Here is an 18,727-nt window from a genome sequence, read left to right on the forward strand (position 1 = left end):
AATTTATGGTTACTGTCTACTTACATTTTGTTACTTGCATTTCAGAAAACAGATTCAATGAAAAAAAAATTTACCTAGAATAAACAGTTTGGGTGTGGGTATGGATGGTGTGGTTTTTTAAAAAATATTACACTGCTGGATATGTGGAAGGTACTTTGAAGTCCACTAATTAATTTAAATATATCATATTATTGTTCATTGTATGGGTTTAGAATATATTTATATTAATTATACTAAATTCTGATTTCCAGAGAAATTGCTGAAAGAATGCCCAACCCTCGATCTTTTCTTCTCCTGGGTGATGCATATATGAATATTCAAGAGGTAAAATTTCTGATGCTACCAAACTTAGATTTTCTTTTGAAAAAACTATTTATGCTCACTATAACTTTCTTTTAAAAGGAAATTCTCTGTATTTATATTTATATAAATTATACAAATTATATCTAGTATATTTATTTAATATCTGAAGATTCAGTCATGACAATAAGAGGGAGGTAGCCATTACAATTTTTTTCAAATTGAGATCCAGTGATTGAACCCTATCATTATTTGAAATACATATGGTGCCAGACACGTGTCTGAAGAGAGCTACAAGTAAAAATGGCATTTTCTTTAAAGGGACACAATGTCACAGCACTGTAACTGTGGTGGTACTTCCAGAATTGAAAAGTCAAGAAGTTGTCTCTTAGTTCTCATGTTGTTGCTTATATAGATAAGAGTTTGAACATGGGTAGGTTTATCCTAATAAGTTACAGCTACCCTACTCACCATCACATTTTTGTAATTGCTTACTCTTAGAAAATATTTCAAATGTAGATAATAATTATAGAAATGTTACTACTTAGTGCAATCTAGTTATGCTGTTTGTAATTTTTTTTTGTATCTCACAATATTAGCCTGAAGAAGCAATAATTGCATATGAACAGGCATTGAATCAGAATCCAAAAGATGGAACATTGGCAAGCAAAATTGGTAAAGCACTAGTCAAAACCCACAACTATTCAAAGGTAAGTACTTTACAATTTGAAATGTGTCCACTGGATCAAACTTATCCTGTCTTAGAGAAGACTTCAGAAAGTACCATTTGCATCTTTGGTGCTTGCGAACTCCAGATTTGTATTCATGTACTGGGATTTGTGTTAAGGACTTCTCAGTGTCTCAAATTCTTCATTGCTTCATTTTGTGGAGAATGTTTGGGCCCTAGAATCTATTTCAGGCTTCATGTCACGTTTATATCCTTGCAATTGAAACAGTTACCATAAAGTTGCTATTCTGACATTTTCCATTATATGACAAAGCATGATAAATGTCCTTTCTGTTGAAAGAATCTTGGCAAGATATGTGAGTTTTAGTTATTTTTGCCTATTAGGAATAAAAATTTTTTCCTTTAATTTATTATTTTCTTGCCCTAGTCCTACTCATTGTTAAGTATATGTGCAATCACTGGCAAACTATTTATGTTCAATGAAATGTTGTCTGGGATAAAACATATTTTTTTTTGCCAAGCACTGTTCTTCAGCCATTTAAGGTAACAATTATTAGTTACCTAATGTGACATTGAATGCTCTAAAAGAATACCCAACTAATAGTGCAGATATGTGCCTAAGACTCTTCCTAGCTTGTTTCCAACTACATATATGCTTTCACTTTCTATGCATTAGATAAAATATCTATGCTTTTGAATACCATTTTCATTGCCTTTTTTTTTTCCTGACTGAAATGCATTTTGTTTAGGCAATTACTTATTATGAAGCTGCCTTGAAAAGTGGACAACAGAATTATCTTTGCTATGACCTAGCAGAGCTCTTATTAAAGTTGAAATGGTATGACAAAGCAGAGAAAGTTCTTCGACACTCTCTCACTCACGAACCTGGTATGAAAGTCTTTCTGATTTGAAAAAAGTATGCCTGATAAAGCTGGTTTGTTTTATTTTTATATGCCATGTAAATATTTATTTGTAGTCCCAATATTTTATGTATTTGTTGGTTAAATGGATACATTTTCCTTGTGTAACAATGCCACTGTTGTAAAATGAAGTATTTTAAAATCCAACAGATTTATGAAACAGTTAATTATGTTATAGAAAGATAACATAACTTTTCAAAATGATATAAAACAAGTTTTCTTTAAATTGCAGCTACCTCTGATGTTTATGTCTGATGATTAATATTCTTATGGTCTTTATTTGTTAAAAAGGTGCCATGTTATTCTTTTGAAAATAGTCAAGCACTATAAAGGAATATAATGTGTCACTTGTTTCTCTCATGAATTCCACTTGCCCTGTTTTCAAATTACCTTCTTAGAAGTAATTTCTGATTTAATGCATACTGTACATGTGTATAAGCTTAGTAATTGTCCTTTTCAGAAGTTTATTGTTCTTTCTATTTTCCAATTTGTTTTTCATCCATTACACCCCAGATATAGTTCAATATCAGTACATTTTTATCATTCAGTTTGATGGCATCATAATTTTCTGTAACTCACAAAGTTACTTAATTTTCCCTGGACTGTTGATAATTTGGTTTGTTTTCTGTGTTTTTATTTTTAAGAATTATTTATTTATTTGAAAGGCAGAGTTACAGAGCAATAGAGAGAGATAAGAAAGAGATTTCCATTCACTGATTCACTCCCCAAATGGCTACAACAGCTAGGGCTGGGCCAGACCAAAGCCAGGAACCAGGAGCTTCATCTCGGTCTCCTTTGTGTGTGACTGGGCCTAAGCATTTAGGCCATCTTCCGCTGCTTCTCCCCAAGCACATTAGCAGGGAGCTAGATTGGAAGTTGAACAGCCAAGCCTGGAACCATATGGGATACCAGCATCGCAGATGGCAGCTTAACTGGCTATGCCACAATGCTGGCCCCTCATTGCCAGAATTTTAAAATTACAGAAGTAAATCAAAGTTGTATCCTCTCCTACTCCCCAGAGAAAACTACATTTATCAACTTTTGTGTCATCTTAATTGATCTAGCCACCATGGCCCTTTGTCTCTCTCTTGCACATGTAATTTCAGTCTGTGCTCCTTTCTTCTGTGGATTCAACCAACATGGATCTAAAATATTCAGAAAAAAAATCAGTACTGAACATGTACAGATTTTTTAAAGGCATTATTCCCCTAAGGAATATAGTATAACAACTATTTACATAGTACTGACATTTTATTTGTCATTATAAGTATCTAGAGATGATTTAAATTATGCAAAAGTTTCTGCATATCCTATAAGCTAACACTATTCCATTTCGTGGAGGGTCTTAGTATCCAGGAAGGGTTCTGAAACCAGCCCTCTATGGATACTGAGGGATGGCTACATGGACCATTTTTCCTAGCTACATGTATTATTCCTATAATTCTACTCTATGCATGTTTCCTTTAATAACTTCTTTCCTTACTGGAAAATGTTGCTGTTTATTTTTTAGCATGTGTATTCTGCTGTGTGCTAATATCATTGTATTTGGTGAGTCCCCTGTTGATGGGCGTTTAGATTGAAGCAAAACTGGGAACAATACTGCAACAAAAATCATTGTTATATATCCCTATGTGCTTTCTAAAATCGAGTATAGCCCCCATTATTCTTTCTTAAGGCTAAACATTTCCTATTATTGGTATTAATCATGAGAAATAAGGAGAACAATTTATTTTAATTTCTATTTCTTGGTGACTGACAAAGTTACTCATTATTTTGGTTATAGATCCTATTCCCAGAATTATTCATTTATATCTTTTGTCTTTAATTCTTTAGCTGTTTATTGTTGTAAATGTTTTCTTTCAGACTATCCTTTATCAAATTTATTTCTCATATCTTTGGCAAAATAGAATATGTGATTTTCATATGTTAGCTCTGTTTTATTTCTCTTTTGGCTTGTAAATTTCTTGTCATTTTCTGGGAAAGCTTCCCTAATCTGTTTTTTTTTTTAAGATTTATTTTATTTATTTGAAAGACTTACAAAGAGAGAAAGAGAGGGACAGAGAGATTGATCATTTATTCACTAGTTTACTCCCCAAATGTCCACTGGGGCTGGACCAGGCAGAAACCAGGAGACATAAGCTTCATCCAGATCTCTCACATGGGTGCAGGGACCCAAGTACTTGGCCATCCTCCCCTGATTTTTCTGGGTACATTAGCAGAGCTGTATCAGAAGTTGAGCAGCCTAGCCTAGAGCAGGTGTTCTTATGCAAAGCCAGCAATGCTAGCACTGCAGGTGGCAGCTTAACCTTAGTGCTGGCCTTAAAGCTTCCCTAATCTTGTTATAAAAATGCTTTCTTATATTTTTTTGACATTTTTGGGTTTTCAAACTTCTGTATGGAAAACTTTATTCCATGTACTTTAATCCACATGCAATTTTCCCTACATGGTTTCCAAAACAGCCAGTTTTTGTTTATTTATTTGTTAAGATTTATTTATTTACTTGAAAGTCAGAGTTATACAGAGAGGAGAGGCAGGAAGAGAGGTTTTCCATCCGCTGGTTCACTCCCCAGATGGCTGCAACAACCGGAGCTGAGCCAATCCGAAGCCAGGACCCAGGAGCTTTTTCTAGGTCACCCACATGGGTGCAGGGGTCCAATGACTTGGGCCATCTTCTACTGATTTTCCAGGCCATAGCAGAGAGGTGGATCAGAAGTGGAACAGCCGGGACTCGAACCGGCACTCGTATGGGATGCTGGCACTGTAGATGGCAGCTTTACCCGCTACTCCACGGCACCGGCCCCAAACAGCCAGTTTTATTTAATGAAATTCCACCTTTATATGATAAAATCTTTCAGATACTTGACTCTGATTTAAGTTTGTTTTAATGGAATTATTGCTTAAATTCCTCTAGTTATGAATACATTTATTGTATGAAGTATTATCAGTTCCATAAGGCTATGCACATTTTTGTTAGAACTTCCTTTGAAACACTGAAAAGTTCTAAAAGTGAATTGCATTTTGAAAGTTTATGAGGAGGAAAAAAAATAAAGTTTATGGGGAGAGATAAATTTATGGTATCATGTTTTAGTTTGAGTTATATTGGGTATGTTATAGTTATGTAACATAAATGCTTTCATTTGATAAGCATTTGTTGAATACACCCAATGGCATACTTACATGCTTTCGTATACATTTCACTTATAATTGCATTAGTGCTCTCATTAATCTTTTTAAAAACGTTTATATTTATTTATTTATTTGAAGGAAAGAGAGAGAGAGAGAGAGAGCTTCCATCCATTGATTCGTTCCACAAACTGCCCCCAATGACCAGGACTTGGCCAAGCTGGGATCTCAATCCTGGCCTTCCACACAGCGTCACTTGCTGCCTCCCTGAAGCATTAGAACATTAGCAGGAAACCAGAATCAGGACTGGACCCAGGATATGAACTCAGGCACTTAAATATAGGATGTGACCCTTCCCAACCAAGGCCAACCATTAGGCCAAACATGAACCCCTTCCCATTAGTCTTTGAGTTAATTGTAATTGCCCCAGGGCTGACGCTGTGGCACAGCAGGTTGAAGCCCCATTCTGCAGTGCTGGCATCCCACATGGGCACCTGTTCAAGTCCTGGCTGCTCCTCTTCTGATCCAGCTCTTTGCTGTGGCCTGGGAAAGCAGTGGAAGATGGCCCAAGTCCTTGGGCCTCTGTGCCTGCATGGCAGACCTGGAAGAAGCTCCTGGCTCCTGGCTTCAGATCAGCTCAGTTCTGGCCATTGCATTCATTTGGGGAGTGAACCAGCAAAATGGAAGACCTCTCTTTCTCTCTCTGGCTCTGCCTCTCTCTATTACTGTCTTTCAAATAAAAATAAAATAATTCTTTAAAAAATTGTAATTGCCCCTAATTTTTTAAATATTTATTTATTTGAAATCAAAGTACAGAGAGGCAGAGAGAAATCTTCCATCCACTGGTTCACTGCCCAGATGGCCACAATAGCCAGAGCTGGACTGGTCCAAAGCCAAGAGCTTCTTCTGGGTCTCCCATGGGTGCTGGGGCTCAAGCACTCAGGTCATCTTCCATTGCTTTCCCAGGCACATTAGCAGGGAGCTGGACTGGAAGTGGAGCAGCCAGGTTCAAACCAGTGCCTGCATTGGATGCCAGTGCTGCAGATAACAGCTTTACCTGCTACAGCACAGTGCAGGTTCATTACAATTAGCAATCTTAGACTCACAGTTTCTTCATTTGAACAGGTTTACTCAACTAGTAAATAATAGCACTTAGAATTGAACTTTAAAACTGTTGAATTCCTTGACATTCTTCCCTAGATCTATTTTACATGCAGCTTCCTTCATCTTTTTATTACAAGTTCAACTCTTTTTGTAGCTGCTAATAGACAATAGACTCCATGCCCTAGCCTTGCTACATGTCTGGGAAATGCTACAGAGTCAACTCTCTGAATATATCCAGAGCCTTGCTGTATCTCACAATTTTTACTACTCCCACCTTCGTCTAAGCCTCCACCATCCCTTAGCTGGATTTCGGCCGTGGTGGTTGATCTTCCTTCTTCCGTCCTTAACCCCCTATTCCCTCCACAACCTCCCTCAACTCAGCAGCAACTTTAAAACTTTTAAGCAGCAAAGTCCAGCAATGTTTGCTCACATTCTCTGTTTCCTCCCACGGCTGTCAGAGTTAAGCCCAAGTCTTCACAGTGGTTTCTGTGACCCTTCTTATGTTCGTTGACTTTTCCTTCTGCCTTCTCAAACACACAGTATTCTCCTGTTCCTTGTACCTATCTTAGTGCTTTTCTTCCTTTAAGTGTAATAGGGGTGGGTGTTTTGCCTAGTGGTCAAGATGCCACTTGGAATACCCACATATCATAACAGAGTGCCTGGGTTCAAGTGCTGTCTCTGCTCCCTATTCAAGCTGCCTCCTAATGTGCATCCTGAGAGGCAGCAGCGCTGACTTGAATACTTGAGTTCCTGCCGCCCACATGGAAGACCTGGATTGAATTTGTGACTCCTGCCTTTAGCCTGGCCTAGCTCTGGCTGTTGTGTGCATTTGGGCATGAACCAGAGGATGGGAATGCTCACCTATCTCTCTCTCTCCCTCTCCCTCTTCTTATTCCTTCTCCCATATTCCCTTCCTCCCTTTTGCAAATAAATAAAATTTTTAACTAGCTGTTAGAAAACCTACTTCTTAGGTTGAAATAGTATTGATATAATGTATGTGATGTGTGTGATGTGGGCTGTACACTCAATAAATGGAAAAAAAAAACTCCATTTTTGTTAACTATCTTGGATTGTTGTAATGTTCTTAGGTCACAAAATAATTTAGTATTAATCATATGTTTAGGTAGTGTTTACCATCTACTAGACTTATTGTCATAGTTTTTCATATGCTAACTTAATCTTATTAGCTTTTTAAATCTTACAGTAACCTTGTGATATTGGTACTGTTATTTTTCCTTGCTTTATAACACAGAGGAGATAGAAAAGATTAAATGGTTAGTAAGTAAGTAGTGAGGCATAATTTGAAACTGGATTAGTAGCCTCCAAAGTTGATTCTCTTTAAGGTTATACTTTATTGTTTATCAACCTTCTGTTATTTTTTTAAAGAGCACATTATCTTCTTAACTGTATAAAACAACTGTTCTGTCTTTATATGGGTTTTAATAAAGTTTTATACACATAAGAATGAAAATATAAATTCATATTGTGTTGTTAGATGGTTATTTCTTATTGTATATATAGGAAAATCCTCTAGTTGCTGTCAAGTTCTTTAACTTTACTTCCATCCAGTTTTCCTGCCAATTTTTAAAGATTTGATCATAAGTTAACTGATAATTTACAAACTTTATTTACTGTTTCTCAAAGTCATTTTATCCAAAGACTAATTTTAAGAATTATAGTATTTATTTAAGGTTAATAATTTTCCATTATCTTCCACTCTTTCATAGTAAATGAACTTTCAGCCCTCATGGAAGATGGGCGTTCTCAAGTTCTTCTAGCAAAAGTTTACAGTAAAATGAATAGACCTGCTGATGCAATTGCTTCATTGCAACAGGTAAACCTGTGTGTTTGTGAAGGCAATAATCCACATCTAGTATAAAAACTATCTCTTGGTTCAACAATCACAGAAATTATGACAAAATACCATAAATATTAACAAAGGTTGATATTTTTCATCCTATTTTACATCTAAGAAAATTGAATTTAATAACTTGTATGAAATCCAATGACTAGTGCCATTCGATTTGTTTCAGTTGCTTCTTCCTCCACTTACCTAGACTTTAATTTCTCTTCGTACTTTGTGATTTTCAAAGTAGAAGATCTATATGCATTCCCATAGGTGCCTTCCTGAATGGTTGATGTTTGCTATGATTTCCCAGTTTCTGGTTGGCTCACAATTATTATGTAAGTGATTTAAATTTGATCAAATACATTCTGTGCATCATTGAAAATGGTCATATGTTTCTCCTGTTTTTTCTCTTAATTTTTGGTTAATGTAGTACATTAAATTTATCAACTTTCAAGTGTTAAACAACACCCAGATATTCCTGACATATGAGTCACTTTTTTATTTTTTAAAAAGGTATAGCAAGAATTTAAAGATGTTTCCTAATGTTTTATTTATAACACTAAGTCTATGTTTGTTACAGAGATTGGTCTATACAGCTAATGCTGCTTCTTTAATATTTGACCCAATTTAGTAGTGAAATCATTGGGTCTCAAGACTTCTTGACAGAAAATTTTTATTAACAGATCCAAAATGTTAATAGTACAGTTATGTCATTTAAAAATTTCTTATGTCATTTTGAATAGTTACATTCTTAATTTGTTTAGTTAATTGTCAAATTTATTGACATAAATTCTTTATTCTGTGTTATGCTTTCAATGTCTGCAAGTGCTGCAAAGAATGCCTCTTTTATAGTCCTGTTATTGTTAGGATAGATATGTTAAAGTCTCAATTAATTGTTGATTATTTTTTTCCTTTTAGTCCCATGTATTTTTTTCTCAGACATACTGTTTGTCCAGATTTAGAATTTATATTTTTTCCTTTTAGTCCCATGTATTTTTTTCTCAGACATACTGTTTGTCCAGATTTAGAATTTATCTTTCTAGTGAGTTAAGCCCTTTATAATTATAAAGTGGCCTTTATTTCTAGTAATGTTTCTTGTGTACAGTCTTATTTGTCAGGTATTAATAAAGCTACACCAGCTTTCTTTGGTTAGCGTTTTGATGATATATCTGTTTCTATCCTTTTTCTTTCAGCTTTTTTTGTCCTTATTTTGGCAGCCTATCAGCATATAATTAATTATTTTTATCTATTCTGACAATCTTTTCATTAGAATATTTATCTTCTATATTAGTGTAATATGGATTATATTGGGACTTCCATCTGCTATAGTATGATTTCTTTTTGAACTTTTAAAATGTCATGCTCATTTTTCTTTCATTTCTTTTTTTCTTGGTTATGTAACTTTAGCCCATTTTCTCCTCTACGAATTTATTACTTTTATATACTTTTACTATATTGTGCAGTTAGTGGATCGCAATGCACATACTGTCTTTTCCAAAGTCATTTACTCTACCTTTTCTTCCATTATTTTATTGCATTTTAAGCACACTATTTGAAACTTTGTTTATAGTTAACAGAATATATTCCCCTCTAGTTGTCAGATAACTGAAATATTTTTGAATAATTCTTTGTATAATTAGCAATTATAAAACATTTCAGAGCTTTATGTGAAAAAATACCATTATGCATTTATACTCATATATTTATTTTCAAGCACATTGCCTTTATTTAGTGTTTTATGATTTATTTCATAGTCTACCCAATCCTTACCCTCCATCTGATGTCTAAATATCTAGAACATATCCCTCTATGTTGCCTATAGAAATATCACAATCTTGGGTAGAAATATTCACAAAACAAGTTATTGCCAACACACATTTTATTTGCATGTATAGAAACCAACATAATGACAATAAGAAAAAAACAGTATCACCTCAGGAATGCTAACTTTTTACTTATTTGGATCCTCATTGTTGGTATTTATTATTGTTGCCTGAACTTGCATCCAGAATTTACCCATAGCCATGGAGTCTCAAAAGCTTGAGCTGGTCATTGACACAGATGATGAAATGTATCACGACAAAGCTCTTAAGATATAATACTAGGGGCTGACATTGTGGCATAGTGGGTAAAGCCATCACCTGCAACACTGGCATTCCATATGGGTACTGGTTCATGTCCTGGCTGCTCCACTTCCCATCCAGATCCCTGCTAATGGCCTGGGAAAAGCAGCTGAATGTGGCCAAAGCCCTTGGGCCCTGCTACCCACCTGGGAGATCTGGAAGAAGATCTTGGCTCCTGGCTTCAGCTTGGCCCAGCCCTGGCTGCTGCAGTCATCTGCAGAGTGAACCAAAGAATGGAAGATCCCTCTCTCTCTCTCTTTGTCTCTCCCTCTCTCTGTGTAACTTTCACTTTCAAATAAATAAGTAAATCTTAAAATGAAATAGTACTAATTTATGACATGACAATGATTAAGCAGATGACATACTCATTGGCCTGACTATTCTTTTCATAAAACCACATCAAATGCAAAATCACATCAATTCTTTAATAAAATTTTTTCACTAATACTGCATTCCATATATAAATGTTCTAAATGATCATTATAAATGCTGGTTTTTTGTTTTGTTTTGTTTTGTTTTTTTCACAGGCAGAGTTAGACAGTGAGAGAGAGAGACAGAGAGAAAGGCCTTCCTTTCCGCTGGTTCACCCCCCAAATGGCCGCTATGGCCCACGCGCTGCGCCGATCCGAAGCCAAGAGCCAGGTGGTTCTTCCTGGTCTTCCATGCGGGTGCAGGGCCCAAGGACTTGGGCCATCCTCCACTGCACTCCCGGGCCACAGCAGAGAGCTGGATTGGAAGAGGAGCAACCAGGACAGAACCAGCGCCCCAACCGAGACTAGAACCCGGTGTGCCAGCGCTGCAGGTGGAGGATTAGCCTAGTGAGCTGTGGCGCCGGCCGCACTGATATCATTTGAACCATGGCATTGAGGACAGCCTCAAGGTTTATACCTATTGCATAAGCCTAGTTACTAATTTCATCCTTTTTTCTCTTGCAAAAGTTCTCTTTTTTGAATGATAAATTATATGGTCATGTTAAGTATAAAATATAAAGGGGTAGCTGTTCCCTGAGGGCCTTTTGCAGTGGGTGTCTCTTGCAAATATTTGTTCTGCTCTCTCTTTCATTTTCACTTTATTTCTTACCCCACTAATTCAGAGTTCTCCTGCAAAACATGGGGCAGGTCTCAGCAAAATGCTTGGAGATTGCTGTCTGGGCATTTGGATTCTTGGGGTGAGAGCTCTCCCCTTTGGTGCTGGGGATGGACCCTAGGGGCCTCTCACTACTTTCCTGACCATCAAGCAGTTGCAGCGCAGGATGTCTGAGTGTGTTAATGTGCAGGGCTGCAGAATCTCTGCGGGACAGAGATCTCATTGAGTCCCATTGTTTCAGAGGTTTCTGTGGTGGTTTGCTTTTTGTATGAGTGAGTGTGTGGACTTGCATGAGTAAAACCATGAACACATGTAAAATCCAGAACACAATTTTATACATACTGCCATATGTAACTAAATATACATCGTTATAATCTAAAGAAAAAGGTTGTGGAGCAGTATGACTCTTTACCACATGCTCTGTATGCTCATGTTTTCTGATCTTTTCTCCTGCATTCCCCAAAGAATGCTATTATCACACCCTAAACCTGTGATTTGATGCAGCCTCTGTTTTAATCCATCTTTACCAACTTCCAGTTGTCAACCAACAGTTTGACAGAAATCCCCTGAAGGGTGCCCTTTGTGTACCTAATGTATGGCCCTTGGTGTAGGCATTTATAGTTTGGTGAATGGATGTGTGAATGCCTTAGTGAGTGCTTTTCTTTAGCTCAAAGTTAAATTTTATTTGTGAAGTCCTAAAGTATAGGAATTTTCTGTTATTGTTAGAGGAAAATTTCAGTGTTACACAAACCAGATGTATGAATAGAAAAACTTGGATTCTTCTAATATAACAACCAACTATATATAATTACTCTGGAAAAGGCTCCCACCTCCTGTTAGCATGCAGCATGTGCTTAACATATGCCCATGTTGATATACTCCATCAGCTGCTGAGTGGTTGCCCTGCCCTTAGACACTGAGGTTGCTACCAAGTTTTTTGTTTTGCTTTTGTTGTTACTCTTTCATGGTTTGTTCTTACAACAAATAACAGAGACTTTTTTCTCTCTCTTTTAAAGATTTATTTCTTTATTTATCTATTTATTTTTGAAGGTCAGAGTTAGAGAGAGGGAGAGACAGAGCGAGATCTTCCATCCCTGGTTCACTCCCCAAATGGCCACAATGGCTGGTACTGGACCAGGCTGAAACCAAGTTTTTCCAGGTCTCCCAAGTGGGTGGCTTGTGCCCAACCACTTGGGCCATCCTCCAGTGCTTTCCTAGGCACATTAACAGGGAGCTGGATCAGAAGTGGAGCATCCAGAACTTGAACCTGTGTTCATATGGGATGCTGGTGCTGCAGGTGGCAGCTTAAGCTGCTACACAACGCTGGCCCCGAGACTGTTTTCATTTGACAACAGATAATACATTCCCCTTTTTCCTTCTAAATAAGGTCCTTAATACCTTCCCAAGAGTGAAACTACCAAGTTCAAGCAGCCTGGTTAATGTTATTGAGTTGGCATGTTTGGCTAATGTGCTCCTCAGAAATGCTGTACTAATTCATATCCCATGAACAATATATAAATGTATTTGTTGCCTGAAATCTGACAGTATTGGGCTGAATTTTGGATACTATTAGTTAATTTTTTTTTTTTTTATTTTTGACAGGCAGAGTGGACAGTGAGAGAGACAGAGAGAAAGGTTTTCCTTTGCCGTTGGTTCACCCTCCAATGGCCGCTGCGGCCAGCGCACAGTGCTGATCTGATGGCAGGAGCCAGGTACTTATCCTGGTCTCCCATGGGGTGCAGGGCCCAAGGACTTGGGTCATCCTCCACTGCACTCCCTGGCCACAGCAGAGAGCTGGCCTGAAAGAGGGGCAACCGGGACAGAATCCGGCGCCCCAACCGGGACTAGAACCCGGTGTGCCGGCGCCGCAAGGCGGAGGATTAGCCTAGTGAGCCGCGGCGCTGGCTATTAGTTAATTTTTTAAAAAGATTTATTTATTTAGGGACCTGTCGCTCCCCCTCTTCGTAGAGGAACGATTCAGGACCCTGCGTTGTTCTTCTGTCTGCTCAGCCCTCCCCGGGTTTGCTGCTGGTTCTTCCCGGGTTGGCTACTGTCCCTTCCACCTCTGTGGAAGGGCGGTTTCCCCTGGCCACTTTCCCCACTTCCGCGGGGGAGCGGCACACCGCCGTTTGGCTCTCTCGGGGGCTGCACAAGTGTTCCTTCAGATAGATGTTCCCCTTAGATGTTCCTGGTGCATGTTGTCTCTCTCCTCCTTTATAGTCCTCTTCCGCCAATCCCAACTCTGCTACCCACACGCCAAGTACGCTGCTCTCCTCCAATCAGGAGCAGGTCCTACAGTTTATTGATTGAACTGGAGGCAGCTGTGTAGAAGCTGTTTCCCTTCTCAGCACCATATTGTGGGAGAGCAGATGCATAGAATAAGTCTTAATTCCAGTAACTTAGTCTAGTCCGAGTTGCTCCCAGTTGCTCCCCACAGGGACCAGCATTGTGGCGCAGGAGGTTAATCCTCTGACTGCAGTGCCAGCATCCCATATGGACGCCGGTTTGAGTCCCAGCTACTCCTCTTCCAATCCAGCTCTCTGCTATGGCCTGGGAAAGCAGTGGAAGATGGCTCAAGTCCTTGGGCCCCTGCACCTGTATGGAAGACTGGGAGGAGTCACCTGGCTCCTGGCTTTGGATCGGCGTGGCTCCGGCCGTTGTGGCCATCTGGGGAGTGAACCAATGGAAAGACCTCTCTCTCTGTCTTTCCCTCTCACTGTCTGTAACTCTACTTCTCAAATAAATAATTTTTTTAAAAGATTTATTTATTTATTTGAAAGTCAGAGTTACACAGAAGTTACAGAGAAGGAGAGGCTGAGAGAGAGAGAGGAGAGGTCTTCTATCTGCTGGTTCACTCCCCAATTGGCCACAACGGCTGGAGCTGCGCCGATCCGAAGCCAGGAGCCAGGAGCTTCTTCCAGGTCTCCCACATGGGCACAGGAACCCAAGAATTTGGGCCATCTTCTACTGCTTTCCCAGACCATAGCAGAGAGCTGGATCAGAAGTGGAGCAGCCAGGACACGAACCAGTGCCCATAGGGGATACCACCACTTAAGGCAGTGGTTTTACCCACTGTGCCACTGCTCTGGCTCCACTATTAGTTAATTTAATAACCATTTTAATTATTTAATTGCATCATCTATGTATCTTTTCCAAGTAGTTGGTTTGTGACAGCATTTCCTTTTTTTATGCTGCTCCTAGATATCCTTGTAAAAATAGGAAGAGACTCAGTAATTTTATACTACTTTTGTTGGAAAGATACGTGCATGAAAGCTCATTTGCAAACAAGCACATTTTTTAGATCTTAGCTGTAAAAGAGAAAGAAATACTGTCTTTTACAAAAAAAAGTATGTCACTGAAGACCATTATACTTAGTGAAATAAGCCAGACCCAAAAAACAAATACTGTATTTTCTCTGATTTGTGGAAGCCAATGCATAGAGTACCAAAACAACTTAATATGAATGAAATTGGCATCTTGTGATTTGCTTATTGTTTATGACCTTTGTCTGTAGTCCTGTGGATCAGTGGTCTTCCAGCTTTTTACTTGTAGAACTTAGAGGAGCATGAAGCCTGTGATTATCAAGTAAATCAAAAGTGTATTACAAAAACTTAGCAGAAAAACAAAGGAGGAGGAATGGAATAGGGAGAGAGGAGAGTATCATTATATTCTTAGAATCATATCTGTAAAATACATGAAATCTGTTCTCTTCATATTAATAAATAAAAAAACTTCCATCTCAATCTTAATACCAAATAAAGGAGTATATAACAAAAAAAGAAAAACAGCTAACAGAGTGGATGGTAAGTGCTCTTCTATAGATATGATGCTGCATAGATGATTCGTTTATTAATTGACTAGATTTAACTGTTCAACAATGTCTGTGTACTTCAAGCATCATGTTGTACATGATAAATACATACTATTTTATTTGCCAATAAAACATTTTTCTTAGGAAAAAAAAAAGAAATTTTCTTTGGACCAGACTTTGTTACCTCAAGAGCCAATATTGCTGGGATAAATCTTCTGTGAAAGCACACAGTGTGTGAGTTGCTGAGGACTGTTTAAAGTTCTTTCTGTTCTTTTTTACCTTTCTTTTAATTTGTTTGTATTCTTATCTTGTTCTAGGCTCGAGAATTACAAGCTCGGGTACTAAAACGTGTTCAGATGGAACAGCCAGATGCAGTTCCTGCACAGAAACAGTTAGCTGCTGAAATTTGTGCAGAGATTGCAAAACATTCTGTTGTTCAGCAAGACTACGAAAAAGCAATTAAGTTTTATAGAGAGGCTCTGGTTCATTGTGAAACAGATAATAAGGTCAGTACTTTGATAAAATGTTAAGTACCTTTCATTCGGATGTTGCTTAGTTCTCTCAAATGTAAAATTCTTACTAGCTTATATATGTAGATTTGACAATAATAACAAAAATGCAAGTAAAAAAGTAATGTTTCTAAAGTTTGCTCAAAATATTTACATGTTGCCTTAAATTGAGAACATTAGAATATAAAAATTATAATGAAATAAGCAGGATAAGGCAAACCTACAAGCTCTTTGTTTTTAATACACACCAATGTTTTAATCATCACTTTAAAGCAGTTTCTCAGTCAGCAATCTGGATCTAGCTGATTCAATGCACTCTGCTAAAAAACTGTTAAACACCTGTGTTTCAGTTGTGTTTGTTCTGAGGATGAAGAAGTGACTATTCCAACCCTGTGGAATACGCTCATGTTCATGGCTGGTGTGTAAACCAAAATGCCATTGTTATTTTGGTTTTTTTTTTTTGAAGATTTATTTATTTTGGGGTGGGCGCTGTGGCGTAGCATGTAAAGCCACTGCCTGCAGTGCCAGCATCCCATGTGGGTGCCTGTTCAAGTCCTGACTGTCCACTTCCAATCCACCTCTCTGCTATGGGCTGGGAAATCAGTACAGGATGGCCCAAATCCTTGGGTCCCTGCGCCCATGTGGGAGACCTGGAAGAAGCTCCTGGCTCCTGGCTTCGGATGGGTGCAGCTCTAGCCATTGCAGCCAGTTGAGGAGTAAACCAGCAGATGGAAGACCTCTCTCTCTCTCTCTGCCTTTCTGTAACTGTGCCTTTCAAATAAATAAATAAATAAATATTTAAAAACTTATTTTATTTGAAGGCAGAGTCATGGAGAGACAGAGAGAGAGAGCACTTCCATCCGCTGGTTCTATCCCTAGATGGCCACAACGTCCAGAGCTGTGTCAATCCAAGGCCAGGAGCCAGGAGTTTCTTCCAGGTCTCCCACAGGGGTGCAGGGGCCCAAGGATTTGGACCACCTTCTACTGCTTTCCCAGGCCATAGCAGAGAGCTGGATCAGAAGCAGAGCAGCCAGGACATGAACCAGCACCCGTATGGGATACCTGCACTGCAGGAGGCAGCTTTACCCACTACACCACAGCACCAGCCCCAAATACCATTGTTCTATCAAGGTTTGAGAAGTGCTAGGTATATGAATAATTTTTCTTAAAAAATATCCTGGAAATAGCTAATACTTAAATGAGGCGATGCAGAATGAAAGACAGCCACATTCCAGAATTACGGATTAAGATAGAATATTTTTTTATTACCAGGACTCTCATATATATGGTAAAGCAATCTCTATTTTGGCTTAACCAAACAGATACCTTTCTCAGTAGTTGCTAAAGTAGTCAAAATTCTCATTGTAACTCTGAAGTGTACCTTAGAAATTATCTACTTGAGGCCTTTTCTTTTTCAGAGAGGTAAAAGGAACTTGATTCAGCCCCATCATGAGGAAGCTGGGAACAGAAACCAATCTCCTGATTTTAAGACTAGTGTTCTTTTCATAATCCCTTATGTCTCTCTGCCTTTTAAGTGCGTTGCCACCTGTTTTTTTTTTTCTATTTCTTTCTCCAGTAAAAGAAAAATAAGAGACTGGAAAGCCCAGAGCTTTCCTTATCTTTCACATTTGACATTGTCATTGCTGTAACTTTTGGTCAATTAAAGTTCATTCTGTGTCCACACATTTTTTTCTCATTCTCTTTTTAATCCAAAGCTGTTTCTGACTAACCTTGACTTGTGCTGTACAGATAATGTTGGAACTAGCCCGCTTATACCTGTTGCAAGATGACCCCGATGCCTGCCTGCGGCACTGTGCCCTGCTCCTCCAGAGTGACCAGGATAATGAAGCAGCCACCATGGTTAGTCCATAATCCCTCAGCACTTATACGAAGGCAGCTGTGTTTAATACTCCAAGTGGAAGATTCAAATTTTACCCCGTAGTGCTAACACTAGATAGGCATGGCTCATGTTGACTTTTGGAAGAAATAAGGTATTTCTAACATTAGTACATTTTAACAGCAAAAAAAAGAGACCAAGGATCATTAGCATTTTATTTATAAGAATAATAACAAGCCTAGGTCAGGCCTTTACTTGAGAATTTGCATCTAGTTAATCTTTCTTTATGCTCAAGGCAATGCTTGCTCAGGCAGAGTTCATGTGGCAAAGATATAATTTACCAAATACTACCTTTTAAATACTTACAAAGACATGCTGGACTAATTTAATAATTCCACTGGAACTTTAAGAATTAAGAAAAGTAAACGCTATTTATCATTCTGTAACAATCGGACTTTCAATAGAGTTTTTTCTTTTCTTCCTCATTTTTACCTAACTTGCAGTAGTTGGCTTTTCAAACAGCTGCCTGGCTGACATTTTGTGAGCTTCATTTGGAGTTGTTATAAAGAGGAATATAAGAAGTCTCCCCTTTAAAACACATAATTTAAAATTTTCAGTAGGTTTTGCTTGTTTTAAATTCCTTTGAAAAATTTATGAGTTAAGTTTTGAATTGTTTTTTTTTTAATTTTCTCATTACCATTGTAGCTGAATCCACCAAGACATTTTTTCTATGATATCACAGAGAGTGTGAAATTCCTACTCCAAACATATTTTTTGCTAAAAATGTAGCTTCATGACCAGAGCAATCTGTTTCATATTCTTGATTATCTTCTTTACACTGTTCTCCAAGCCATTCTGTTCAAGGTGCTTGAACTTGAAATGGCTCCATTTTATCAATTGTCTTGCCTATGTATTTTCACAGTGCTAACTCTTGGTTAGAAGAATATGCTTTGTAAAATATATTGCAGTATTTTTAGAGCCAACTTTTGTCTTCATAGATGATGGCTGATCTCATGTTCAGAAAACAGGACTATGAGCAAGCAGCATTTCACTTACAACAGCTTTTAGAACGCAAACCAGGTAAATACCCACTGATTATATGCATTCTAATGCAATCGATTCTTTTGCCCTGCCTTTTTTCTTTTCTTAGCTGTTAAACTCTTGGAAAAACCCCAACCCTGGATGAATCCAACTTTCTGCTTATTACTCACATGGACATCAGTAACTTGGATGGCTACACAGAAAATGCAACACTGTCGACAGCTCTCCCTTCATATTATGACCACAAACCTTCAGTGGCCTCTCAGGAGCTGCCTGACAAATCTACTGTGTGACTCTAATGAATTCACTTACACCGAACACTTTTACACATCCTCC

At 38.1% G+C, this 18,727-nt stretch overlaps 1 protein-coding gene across 4 annotated transcripts in view; it reads left to right on the plus strand.

The window, feature by feature from the left end:
* Positions 1–18,727, plus strand: part of TTC21B (tetratricopeptide repeat domain 21B) — a 112,222-nt gene that overhangs the window by 55,853 nt on the left and 37,642 nt on the right. For all 4 annotated transcript variants that reach the window (XM_070070739.1, XM_002712247.5, XM_017342903.3 and 1 more), the window contains 7 exons: positions 252–324; positions 900–1,010; positions 1,738–1,876; positions 7,863–7,969; positions 15,322–15,510; positions 17,263–17,373; positions 18,349–18,430. In XM_070070739.1, the coding sequence (XP_069926840.1) occupies positions 252–324; positions 900–1,010; positions 1,738–1,876; positions 7,863–7,969; positions 15,322–15,510; positions 17,263–17,373; positions 18,349–18,430 (812 nt within the window). The remainder of the gene's footprint in view (positions 1–251; positions 325–899; positions 1,011–1,737; positions 1,877–7,862; positions 7,970–15,321; positions 15,511–17,262; positions 17,374–18,348; positions 18,431–18,727) is intronic.

The sequence above is a fragment of the Oryctolagus cuniculus genome, chromosome 3, assembly GCF_964237555.1.
Source record: "Oryctolagus cuniculus chromosome 3, mOryCun1.1, whole genome shotgun sequence".
Taxonomy (NCBI): Eukaryota; Metazoa; Chordata; class Mammalia; order Lagomorpha; family Leporidae; genus Oryctolagus; species Oryctolagus cuniculus.